The sequence below is a fragment of the Loxodonta africana genome, chromosome 13, assembly GCF_030014295.1.
Source record: "Loxodonta africana isolate mLoxAfr1 chromosome 13, mLoxAfr1.hap2, whole genome shotgun sequence".
NCBI classification, from domain to species: domain Eukaryota; kingdom Metazoa; phylum Chordata; class Mammalia; order Proboscidea; family Elephantidae; genus Loxodonta; species Loxodonta africana.
In genome coordinates this window covers 40,695,593-40,708,581 of record NC_087354.1, presented here as the reverse complement: position 1 = coordinate 40,708,581, position 12,989 = coordinate 40,695,593, and the positions used below count along the sequence as shown (strand labels likewise).

Sequence of the window (12,989 nt, the reverse complement as noted above, 5' to 3'; positions counted from 1 at the left end):
GGCTGACTAAAAGGTCAACAGTTTGAGCCCACCAGCAGCTCTGAGGAAGAAAGATAAGGAAGTCTGTCTCTGTAAAGATTAAACCAAAACCCAATGCTGTCAAAGTCGATTCCAACTCATAGCGACCCTATAGGACAGCGTAGAACTGCCCCATAGGGTTTCTAAGGTTGTAAATCTTTATGGAAGCAGACCGCCACATCTTCCTCTGGTAGGCCAGGTGGGTTTGAACTGCCAACCTTTCAGTTAGCAACTGAGCACTTAACCATTGCACTACCAGAGCTCTTTAGGATAAGGTCAGGGCTCCCATAATCAAGACAGCACTGGGGTGAATTGCAACTGAGTCCCAGCTGGTCTCCCTGCTGTCAGAGTCTGTCCACTTTGCCAGCAGTCCTTTAGATTGGCTACTATAGTGTTTTTGTTTATGTTTTTTTACAATACAATTATGACTATCATTTATTATGTGGTCACATATTATTTATTATGTGACCTCTGTCCTAGAGGGTTGCTATAAGTCAGGAATTGACTCAATTTAAATGGGCTTATACCAGTGGATGTAATCCCATTTGGGAATAGAGTTTTTCTTATGCTAACGAGACTATATCAGTGGAGGGTGTGTCTTAAGCCAATCACTTTTGAGCTATAAAAGAGCAGATTAAGCATAGAACACAGACACAGGGGGAAGAAGACATTATTGAAAGATGATGGAGACAGGTGAGTCTACAAGCCCAGGAACTTTAAGGATTGCCAGCTACTAGAAGCTGAAATAGATAAGAAAAGGACCTTCCCCTAGAGTCAGTTCACTACATTCAGACTTCTAGCCTTCTAAACTGTAAGAAAACAAATTCCTGTTCATTAAAGCCACCCACTTGTGATCTCTGTTATGGCAGCACTAAGAAAGCAAGACAGGAGGTAAAAGTAATAGGATTCGGAGACTGACAGGATATGAGAGAGAAAGGAGAGCAAGCATTCAAGGGTGATTAGCCACAAAAGAATAGGCTGAAGGGCCAGAAAGTTATGAGTCTGATTTAGGACAACTTAATTTTTAGTTACTCTGAGACATCTAAGGAAAATGCACACTAGGCGTTGCCTATAATCTTTGGGACAGATACTTTATATTACACAAAATATCAAGTTGAAGGAAGTTTCAGAAATAAACATCTGATTTCTTACGAGCCCTACTTTTACCATATGTTATGAAATGTAACATTTATGTTGAAATAAACTACAAAATGACATCTCAAGAGCTGCCCAAAATTCATTATTTCCATGGTTAATCAAGAGTATTTCATTGTTGCTAGAGCATAGATTGCATACTTGGTCAATACCCACTCCTTTGATGGTTTATTTTTCTACTTCACAAATAAAATGACCATTTCTGTTGAAATTAATGGACTTTAATTCATATTCACAACTCTCCATATTGAAATTTTTCATTAATGACCAAGTTGATGGAACAGAAAACCTATTAATTTTGCAGTTAGAAGAGATTTAAGAATGGCATTCACGATCACATGACAAAGGAAGGTAAATAAATAAACATGATGTGAAATAATTACTACAGTGAGCAAAAAAGTGCAGAAACCTGAAAGAAATAAATGTTATGTGTGATATGTGTATGTTTGGAAGAAAAAGGTTATTTGAGGGTCATAGTGAGCCACTGTTTAATAATTATTTATAAAATAACACTATGCTTAAAAAACCCAGCATGACGCCCACATTATAAATGAGATACCTGCATCTAAGAATAGCGAAGAAATTCTCACATTGCTTAAAGTACAACTTATAAAAGCATGTGTACAGTTCTAAAGACTACAACTTAACAACAACCCAAAAACCTTGTAAGTAGTAATTTATTTAACAGCTAGAGATTTAAGGGGGCACCTGAGGAGAATCTTAGGCTTTGCTGATGAATTTCCCTGGATCACTTCAACATGCAGGTAGTAAAGGTCCTTAACCACCTGAATCTTGTTAGAGAGCCCAATACAAACAACTGTAAAGAGAACTTGCTATATACGTGCCAAATACCTATAGTGCTGGCGTTCAACAAAAAACTAAATCACACCAAACATGCCTCAAATTACTCAAATTCTCTTTGTCACCAATCTGCCAAAGACAAAAAGAAAGTACAGACAATTTGATGCTTGAAATAACCTAAGTGTTCCCACTGAATACTCCCTTATTATAGAATATAGTAAATGGTTTACTGAAATTGATTCAAATTCTTATAAAGCATTTTAAGACTGATCCAAATATAGCAGGCAATGTGGGAATATTGAATTAAATTTCATGGAGGCACAAGAAAGCATTTTACCTCTCCTCATTAGAAAGGGAATTCAACAAGTTAACTGTGTTTAGGAATCACATTCAAGAGCTTGTAACTAAAAGAACAGAGCGTGAAATCCTAACTCCACCTGTGACTCACTCTATAACCCTGACTCCAAAGCCCTTTCTTGTTTCTTTGTCAGCCTCTATAAAACAAATTACAATCCTTATACTTATGCCTAAGACTCCTGTGAGGAAAGTGAGTAAAATATGTGCTATGCTTTGACAGAAGTGGCTGAAAGGCTATAGAAATATATTTTTTGTTAGTTTAATAGGAAATTTATAAGATCTTTTGCAACTTAAGGTATTAACTGTTGAATACACTATTAATATAGAATTAAATCACATCAAACCAAATTTTAAAAAATATTTTCAGGACTTGGTAACGTGCTAAGTCCACAACAATAATACATTCTGGCACACAGGTATCACTCGACAAGCAGAGAGTAAAACCATTTGAAGAAAAACATCAGTACAGCTGATAAAAAATGTCCCAAAGACAGAGCCTAGAGTGAAGGTTCAAGAGCCCTGGTGGAGCACTGGTTAAGCGCTATGGTTGCTAACCAAAAGGTCAGCACCTGGAACCCACCAGCTGCTCCTTGGAAACCCTATGGGGCAGTTCTACTCTGTCTATTTAAAGACTATGCTCAGGTAGAGTCAACTCTTAATTGCCTAAGATAATGTTGTTGTTAGGTAACGTTGAGTTGGTTCCAACTCATAGCGACCCTATGTACAACATAAGGAGACACTGCCCGGTCTGTGCCATATTCATAATCATTGCTATGGTTGAGCCTATTGTTGCAGCCACTGTGCCAATCCATCTCCGAGGGTCTTCCCGTTTTTCACTGACCCTTTACTTTGTAAAGCTAATGCAAAAAAAAAAAAAAATTTTTATTTCTATAAAATTCTTCTACATAGTTTGGCTTTGGTATGCTTTATGATATTTATGTAATAGCATTTTAACTTCCTTAGGCCAGTATTAAACAAGTTCCTGAGAACCAAACCAATGAGGAGAACAAAACACTGAACTACGTGCTATGCACGGACATATCCTTCAAGGGAACACTGTTCATTCCTATCTTCAAGCGATGTGATGTAATTAGGCTGATATGACTAAATTAAGCTCTAACATCTTATCTCTTTCTAGTTCTTTAATTTATATTTCCTGTACTCAATTTCAAATTTTATATAAATGTAAAATTAGAAAAACTGAAACCTGGAACACTGGCTGCAACAATCACACATTCTGAAAAGACAAGACTCACGCAAGCAGAGCGACAAGGTTAGCTAGGAACACAAGCTTCACTTCTCCACAGATGCCTCATGAATTTCAAAGCACTGAAAAGCTACAGCACGTACTCTGCAGACAGAGGAAAACACTGACACCTCATTCACAATCGTAGTTTTCCCCAAACTTTAAACAGAGCATGTGCCTCACTAAGAATGGACCTGGAAGGTGCCAGCCTATTTGTAAACAAGAATAAAAAGATGACACTGTAAGATATTACTGGGCAATAAGACTTACGGTTGAGGCCTACTGCCCACTGTGTGTGCATTCAATAAAACCTTATGCTAAGGACTAAGAGTTCAAAATGAGGTATCCAAAATAATGAACTTTAAGGTTCATTTTGTATGAAAATAACCTCTTCACTCTGGTGTGTGTCACTGCCATGCATTCGTACATTCCACAAACATTTCTTGAGTGTATTCTTCTCTGGATCAGACATTGGTGCTAAGATGAGAAATATACATAGGTTTCAAAACAAAAACTTGTGACTCAACCATTTAGTCTAGAATGTTAGAAGTTGGAAAATCACCACTAGTAGGCCGAAACGAATGTTTCCTACTAATATAAAAACAGACTAAAGAAAAGGAGCGGAATAGCACCTTGAGCCTCTGAAACTGCTGCTGCCCCTGCACTGGTGCAACTGGTGGGGCAGGATGAGCATGACTCTGGACCACCTGGCCCCCGTGGGGCTGCACAGCTGTGGGGTGATGATGGCTGCTGTGAACTGCTGCTATGGTGGGCCCGTGACTACTGGAGCTCTGTGGCACAGCTGAAACCTAAGTGGACAAAACACAGACAGGGAATGTCAAGGCTTATACATTCTTCCCCAAATGTGTCCCAGAGAGATAATTAGTCACAAATGCAAAAAGGTACATGCACAAAGACATTCTTTACGAAACAATCCAAATTTCCCACAAAAGGGGACTGATGAAATAAATTACAGCCAAACCATATAAAAGAATTCTCTGCAGCTGTTAAAAACTATATAGACAAGTACTTCTCAAACTATTTGTGGTAAAGGACCAGTTTTTCTGCTTTTGAAAAAATCCTACTTGAAAAACTAGATACCAACCTTAGGGGGCAGTGAGGTTATGTTAATGGAAGAGGAACAACCCAGAAAAGGAGTGTGAGAATGGTTGCACAATTTGAAGAATACAGTCAATGTCACTAAATGGTACATGCAGAAATTGTAGAATTGGCGTATGTTTTGCTGTGTATAGTCTCAACAGCAAAATAACTAAAAAAAAAAAAAAAAAAAATCCTAACGCATCACGGGCCAACGCTTACAAAATACAATAAAAATGAATTACCAGAAAAGTGGAAACGAGCCTTGGTGGCACAGCAGTAAGCACCTGGCTGCTAACCAAAAGGTTGGCAGTTTGAACTCACCAGCCCCTTCGTGGGAGAAAGATGTGGCAGTCTGCTTCTGTAAAGATTATAACCTTGGGAACCCTATAGGGCAGCTCTAGTCTGTCGCCCTATTTGCGTAGTGGCTAAGAGCTCAGCTGCTAACCAAAAAGTCAGCAGTTCAAATCCACCAGCTGTTCCTTGGAAACCCTACAGGGCAGTTCTACTCTGTCCTATAGGGTTGCTATGAGTTGGAACTGACTCAACGGCATCTAACAACATGAGTTGGAATCAACTTGATGGCAATTGCTTTTTTTTTTTTTTTAAGAAAAGTGGAATTAAAGATACCTAGCCATATACTATGATTCCATTCATATGGAAGTCCAGAGTAATCTATCGAGACAGAAAGTAAAGTTAGCGGTTGTTTAGGACTAGAAGGATATGGAGGGGTCGGGGGGATGGATAGCTTAAGGACAGAGAGTTTCTTCTTGAGGTGATGAAAACTGACCTTTGTGATTGGTGGCACATGTCTGTGAATATACTAAACAATCACTGAACTGTATACTTTAAATGGATGAATTATACAGCATATGAATTATATCTCAATAAAGCCGTTTTAAAAAGTGAGAAAAAAAGACAAATAAGCCCATAATTTTTATTATTACATTCTATTAGATGCAATTGCAATAGAAGTTCCTAAACACTCTCAATTTCTGTACTTATCTTACAACAGACTAATAAAGTATACAGATCCGCTTTCTGTGGACCACACTCAAATAGGACTCACATAGATGCATATATTTTAACATGATTTAACTTCTAAATAAGGAGACTAACACGAAATTTTTCTTTTTCTAAACAAAGAGAATGAAAAAATTTCAAAATTGCAAAAATTTATAAATATTACCCTGAGAGGAAAGAAACTACTTCTAAAACCACAAAAACAATAGAAGACACATTAGGAGTAAAAGGAAAGCTATTTATACAATTCTAAAAGCTCTAATAGCTCTCTCACAAGAAGGGTTATTATTCTGAGCTGTGATATTCCAACACGTATGTGCTGAACAAGTTTCTAAAAGATTAACTGAAGTTTACAAATATTTAAGATGGCTGGTTTTATACGGGCATGTTATAGTTTCTACAGGAACAAATGTAACTACCCCAAGTGTAGGAAAAACTTGTCAACCTGTTCAGATAATAAAAGTCATCGCCAAAGGAAAACAAGGAGCCTATCTTTCTTCTGAGCCCTAATTTTAAAGGTTACTGAGGATCTGCAGCAGTTCTCTGCAGTCAGTCCTCTGGCTGCTGCCCCAGCCCCACAGTAAGGCAGTACACTGTTTCAAGGGGGACTCTTCAGAAAGAACGACAATAAATCATCATTTTCTAATTTCATCAATTGTTTTCTTAGAATAAATTCCTAGAAATGGAACTGCTAGGTCAAAAGATATCCAAAGAATCTGACACAAACTGCCAAACTGCTTTCAAGATTACACCGATTGATACTCCCAGTGTTGGCTTTTTTTAAGTCACTACATCAAGTTAGGTCAAAGGAGGTTTCTCCAGGCCAGTTAAATAAATAACAGTTCATACTGACCTGGAATGGAATATTATGTATGCAACCCTTAAAAATAATGCAATTACAGTATTTAATTTTAAAAAGCGAATTACTGGGATCTGTCCAATATATATATTTTTTTAATCCAAATACATTCAAAGGAGCCCTGGTGGTGCAGTGGTTAAGTGCTTGGCTACTAATCGAAAGGTTAGTGGTTTGAATCCACCAGCCGCTCGATGGGAAAAAGATGTGGCAGTCTGCTTCCCTTGGAAACTCTATGGGACAGTTCTGCTCTGTCCTATAGGGTTGCTATGAGTCGGAATTGACTCAATGGCAACGGGGGCTATCCATATATATTCAAGTGGCAAGTTTGTCCACTATATATTATATATTAAGTGAAAAGAGCAAACTGCAAAACAGTATGTATTGTATGATCCAATTTGTGTAAAAAGTATATCTAGATAGGTAAATACAGATATTCTTGCATCTGATAAAAAAAATTTTAGATATTCCAAAAGAATGCACCAGTGGGAGGTAGTCTCAGGGGTCCGAGGAAGAAATCATTTTATATCCTTTTTTTTAAAACCATAAATAGCATATTACTTTCATAATTAAAAAGGACAATAAACAAATTTCTTCCATTTGTACAAAATGGAATAAGCAGATGAGATGTGCGGTCAGTGTCGGTCAGGATGTGGAACGACAGAAATAATCACATACAGTGCTGATGGGAATGCAAGTTGGCACAACTTTGAAAACAACTTGGCATTACTGACTAAAGCTGAGATGCACACACTCTCCCAGATAATTGAGAAACTCTTCCTCATGTGCCACCAAACCTGCTGAGTGGTCTACAACCAGATAAGGGGCTTGCTCCTGAATGAAAATCAACAACTTCATTAATACGCACTCTGCTCAATTCAGCTGCTTTTTGTTAGCAAGACACTCCTGATAAAAGAAGCAGTGCACTGACTTACATTCTGGTTGAAGCTTGTCTTGTTGTAGACTGCCACAGTGGGCAGTGCTGCACTATAAGAAGTGCACACAAATGCTCACAGCAACACTTCTATAAGAGTGAAAAACTAGAAACAGCCCAACTGTCCATCAACTGAACGAATAAATTTGGTATAGTCATATAGTTTATACCAGAGTGAAAATGACTCAATTACAGCTACACATAAAAATACGGGTTAGCCTAGGAACCACACTGAGAGAAAACAAAATGAGTCCAAGAAGAAAATAAACAGGTTTCTATTTATATAGAAGTTCAACAACATCCAAACTAAACAACAATAGTGCTTAGAGACAAAAACAAAAATAATAAAAACTAAAGAAAAGAGAATAATAAACACCAAGTTCCAATTAGTGGCTATGTCTGAGAGGAGGAAACCCGAAGAGGGATCAGGCAGGAATGCACAGTAAACTTTAAAGGTTACGATGACATTCTTTTTTTTTTAACCTGTACAGTGGGTACACATGTGTACGTTGTTTTTGTTACTTTCTATACCTTACACACACTGCATTTTTTAAATGTCTAACTCAGTGCTTAATAAAAAAATTTTTAATTGGGTGAAATCACTATCCCTCCTCCCTTACCTCATCTACATGGTTGGCTCCAGCTTACCTGATAGCTGGGTGTCACAGAGTACTGAATCCCCGTGGCTGACTGCATGGTGTCAGACACGGCTTCATACACGGGAGGGGCAGGGGCAAGTACCCGGTGCTGGTGAGGGAAAGCCTCTGTGCTGCCAGTGATCCGACGCTGCTGGGCCGCATATACTGGTGACTCCTGGTCATCCAAACGTCGCTTCATTCTGCACTCATGCTCAGGAATGCACTACCAAACCTGCAGGAGCCAAAAACAATAGCATCCAAATCAATTCCCACTCCCGTACGATGAGTACAATTTAGGACCAGTCACCCAAGTATAAGCTCAACTCCCAGACTGATTATTTACTTCATCTTAGATACAATCACTGGGTAGTTGAAGTACATAAACACACACACAGAGTGAACAGTTATCATAATTGAAAAAGACAAAATTTTAAGTAACATTTTTAACAAATTTGGTACTACAGAACTGAAAAATAACCTCCAATTTAAAGACACAATCTTTTTCTTTAGTCTCTTAAGTTTTCTCCCCAAATGCTATCCCCCCTAATATTAATTACGTATTCACATGGTACAAAAATACTCAAGTGCTTCTTCCTAACTCCTCTCAAAACTCTGTACTGTGATTGTGGTCTAAATTTAAAAGTCTCAATTGTTTCAACAGCTAAATGGTGCGGTAGAAAGAGCACTGCGCCAGGAGTAACAGGACAACAGCTCTAGACTTGACACCTTAAGAAGCTATGTACATTTTAATAAATTCCTCATCCTGTGTGAGCTTTCCTTTCCCCAACTATAAAATAAGAAGGATGGAATAATTTCTTAGGTTTTTTTCTGGCTTTAACACTCTTGAACACCAAGGAGATTCCAGAATACCTTAGTTTTAATAATCCGCCCTCTGTGGAGGACTCCCCTTCCTGAAAGACACAAAAAGTCTAATAACACTATGGTCAGGAATTTACTTGGGTCTTTCAGAGCTTTTCCAATGCCAGTATCACCAACACAAGCATAATGCACCATCAGTAAGAAAGAATGCTTCAGCCACCCAAAGACTAAACAAGACTAAGCCTTACCACTTCTCCAGTCACAAAAAAATCTCTTAAATAAGACACCACTCCTATGGTAAGAAAATAAAGAATACAGCAACAGTGGGAGATCGAAATCTAGCAAGCCACCACCTCATCTGAAGTACAGCCTTCTTGTAAATGCCAAAAAAACCTTTCCCCTAATTTTTAAGTCCACCCACCCCTCTTTTCTTCACTCTACAGTACACAAACCACGAGGGGGAAGAAGTTCTCATAAGGACTCCCCAAGGCTGCTTCACTCTTCTCTGTCCTCAGCATTGTCCTCAACCTGACTGCTGCTCTAATCCTCAGCCTTGAAATAATGTGTGACTCACTCAGGTTTTTCTCACATTTCACAAACCTAAGTTTGTTAGACCCTGTAGTTAGACCCTGACACAGCAACACAACTGGTTAATTTCCAAGTAAGGCCATTTTTAATATCTTTTTGTAAACCTCAAGCCACAAATATGTTCTCTCTATTGCTACAATGGAAACCCTGGTGGCATAGTGGTTAAGTGCTATGGCTGCTTACCAAAAGGTCAGCAGTTCGAATCCACCAGGTGCTCCTTGGAAACTCTATGGGGCAGTTCTACTCTGTCCTATAGGGTCGCTATGAGTAGGAATCGACTTGACGGCAACTGGGTTTGGTTTTTTGGTTTATTGCTACAACTTTAGATCAAAGGACTAAGTTTGTCAAGTTTGTAACGATAAGATGTTGAACTTAGTTAACTAGAGTTGAAAACATGCTGCTGACAGCAAGTAATTTAAAATGTCTTAACTGGTTATGTTCTCCTAGGCTTTTCTATTATCAAGTAGCATATGTAGCTCAGTATTTCTAAGCTTCTCAGATACAGTGAGAGTCTTCCTCCAATCCTGATGCCCCGTTCTTCTTCATATAGTCCAGCTTCTCGGATTATTTGCTCAGCATACAGACTGAATAGGTACGGTGAAAGAATACAACCCTGACGCACACCTTTCCTGACTTTAAACCAATCAGTATCCCCTTGTTCTGTCTGAACTGCCTCTTGATCCACGTAAAGGTTCCTCTTGAGCACAATTAAGTGTTCTGGAATTCCCATTCTTCACAAAGTTATGCAGATAACACAACCTTGCTTGCTGAAAGGGAAGAGGACTTGAAGCACTTACTAATGAAGATCAAAGGCCACAGCCTTCAGTATGGATTGCACCTCAACATAAAGAAAACAAAAATCCTCACAACTGGACCAATGAGCAACATCATGATAAACGGAGAAAAGATTGAAGTTGTCAAGGATTTCATTTTACTTGGATCCACAATCAACCACCATGGAAGCAGCAGTCAAGAAATCAAAAGATGCATTGCACTGGGTAAATCTGCTGCAAAGGACCTCTTTAAAGTGTTGAAGACCAAAGATGTCACCTTGAAGACTAAGGTGCCCCTGACCCGAGCCATGGTATTTTCAATCACATCATACGCGTGGGAAAGCTGGACAATGAATAAGGAAGACTGAACATGAGTTGACACTTTTGAATTGTGGTGTTGGTGAAGAATATTGAATATACCATGGACTGCCAAAAGAACGAACAAATCTGTCTCAGAAGAAGTACAACCAGAATGATCTTTAGAAGCAAGGATGGCGAGACTGCGTCTTACATACTTTGGACATGTTGTCAGGAGGGATCAGTCCCTGGAGAAGGACATCATGCTTGGCAGAGTACAGGGTCAGCGGAAAAGAGGGAGGCCCTCAACGAGGTGGATTGACATAGTGGCTGCAACAATGAGCTCAAGCATAGGGTCGCTATGAGTCAGTACCGACTCGACGGCACCTAACAACACAGTAAGAGATTGGAAATACAGCTTTATGCATGTCATTTAATACCTGACAAGTCATTATTACAATATCATTTCTTTTATAGAATGATTGTGATTTCTAAAAGTATTTAACTTCAGTTGCCTCCAGCTGTCTTTTCAGACCACCTCTATGATACTGAAGATGCTGCCCAGGGTCTGTACATTCTTTGAATCATACTTCTTTAACAATCAGTGCCTATAATTCTATTTCCTCTCAAATTGATCGGTTCATCTGTATTCATAATGTCACTCCCTTATTTCAGGCCCTCATCATACCTCCCCTAGCTTGTCACCAACACCCTCTGGTCTTCCGCTCCTCCAGCAGAGCCTCTTTCAAAATGATCTGCTGAAATGCAAATCCGATTCAGCTGTAAATCCACACTGGGTTTCCCATCACTTAAAAATATAACCCAAATTCCTTAGTTTAGCCTATGAAATTCTTCCTTACTGATGGAGGGATGAATTTAACCTGCCAATTATCTCTTCCCAGTCCCCACCCTGTTATCCAGACCTGCCAAATGTCTTAACATTTTCTTAAACTAGTCTCAAGTCTGTAAGCTTCTTCAAGGTAGGGTTCTTTTCAACTTTGCTTATATTCCCCACAGACCTAACACATTACAGACAACCAAAAACTGTATATGCAGAAGGGAAGAATAACAATAGTTAAATAATAATTAGCACATACCAAGTGACAAACACCATTGTCTACAATTTACAAATATTAATTTAATTCTCACAACAGCCCTAAAAGCAAGGCACTGATAGTCCCTATTTTATAAATGAGGAAACTGAGACACACAGATTAAATAAACTATTCAAGTTTACACAGCTAATAAGAGACAAGCTGGGATATGAATCCACAAAACCTGACTCCACAGCCCGGACTCTTAACCACCTCACCATCTGTTATGGATTGAACTGTGCCTCCCCAAAATAAATGTGTGTCGACTTGGCTAGGCCACGATTCCCAGTATCGTGTTACTGTCCACTATTTTGTCATCTGATGTGATTTTCCTATATGTTGTAAATCCTGTCTCTATGATGTTAATAAGGTGGGATTAGCAGCCCAAAACCACCCACTGCCATCGAGTCGATTCCAATTCATAGTGACCCTATAGGACAGAGTATAACTGCCCCGTAGAGTTTCCAAGGAGCGCCTGGCGGATTTGAACTGCTCACCTTTTGCTTAGCAGCTGTAGCACTTAACCACTCCTAGCAGCAGTTATGTTAATAAGACAGGACTCAATCTACAAGATTAGGTTGTGTCTTAAGTCAATCTCTTTTTTCAGACATAAAAGAGAAGGGCGCAGAGAGACATAAGGGACCTCGTACCACCAATAAAGCAGCACCAGGAACACAGTGCATCCTTTGGACCCAGGCTTCCTGCGCGGAGAAGCTCCAAGACCAGGGGAAGATTGATGACTAGGACCTTCCTCAGAGACAACAAGAGAGAGAAAGCCTTCCCCTGGAGCTGGCACTCTGAATTTGGACTTCTAGCCTATTAGACTTTGAGAGGATAAATTTCTCTCTGTTAAAGCCATCCACCTGTGGTATTTCTGTTATAGCAGCACTAGACAAGTAAGACACTATCCTACCTCTCACAGATGGAGAGAAGGGAAGAGTAGAGGGGAGAGAAGGGAAAAATCTCTTTATTATTTAAGACACACGTGCACTGAGCACCTTTAGTTTTCTTTAACCTCTCTACATTTAGTTCATTCATCCTTTCTCAGTCTCAACCCCAAAACCCAGCATTCATTCATTCAATCAGCAAATGTTCAGTGGGCGAATATGAAGGTAGTAAATGTTTCTGGCCCTGGCCTTCTGAAAGTTTAAAAAACTTGTTGGGAAGACCATATACAGCCTCATTAGCAATCACAGAAATGCAAATTAAAATGAGATTTACCCCAAAATAACTCATAAAAATTAAAAGATAATGATGATATTCACTGTGGGTGAGAGTACTGGAAAACAATA

The 12,989-nt window shown here is 39.0% G+C and overlaps 1 protein-coding gene across 4 annotated transcripts in view; it reads right to left on the bottom strand.

The window, feature by feature from the left end:
* The window catches only part of SIN3A (SIN3 transcription regulator family member A), a 72,806-nt gene that overhangs the window by 35,703 nt on the left and 24,114 nt on the right, over window positions 1-12,989 (bottom strand). For 3 of the 4 annotated variants that reach the window (XM_064267246.1, XM_010593763.3, XM_064267248.1), the window contains exons 2-3: window positions 8,137-8,358; window positions 4,210-4,386 (exon numbers count right to left, since the gene is read on the bottom strand). In XM_064267246.1, the coding sequence (XP_064123316.1) occupies window positions 4,210-4,386; window positions 8,137-8,325 (366 nt within the window). In that variant the 5' untranslated portion in view covers window positions 8,326-8,358. The remainder of the gene's footprint in view (window positions 1-4,209; window positions 4,387-8,136; window positions 8,359-12,989) is intronic. The other variant, XM_064267247.1, reaches the window with a different exon arrangement.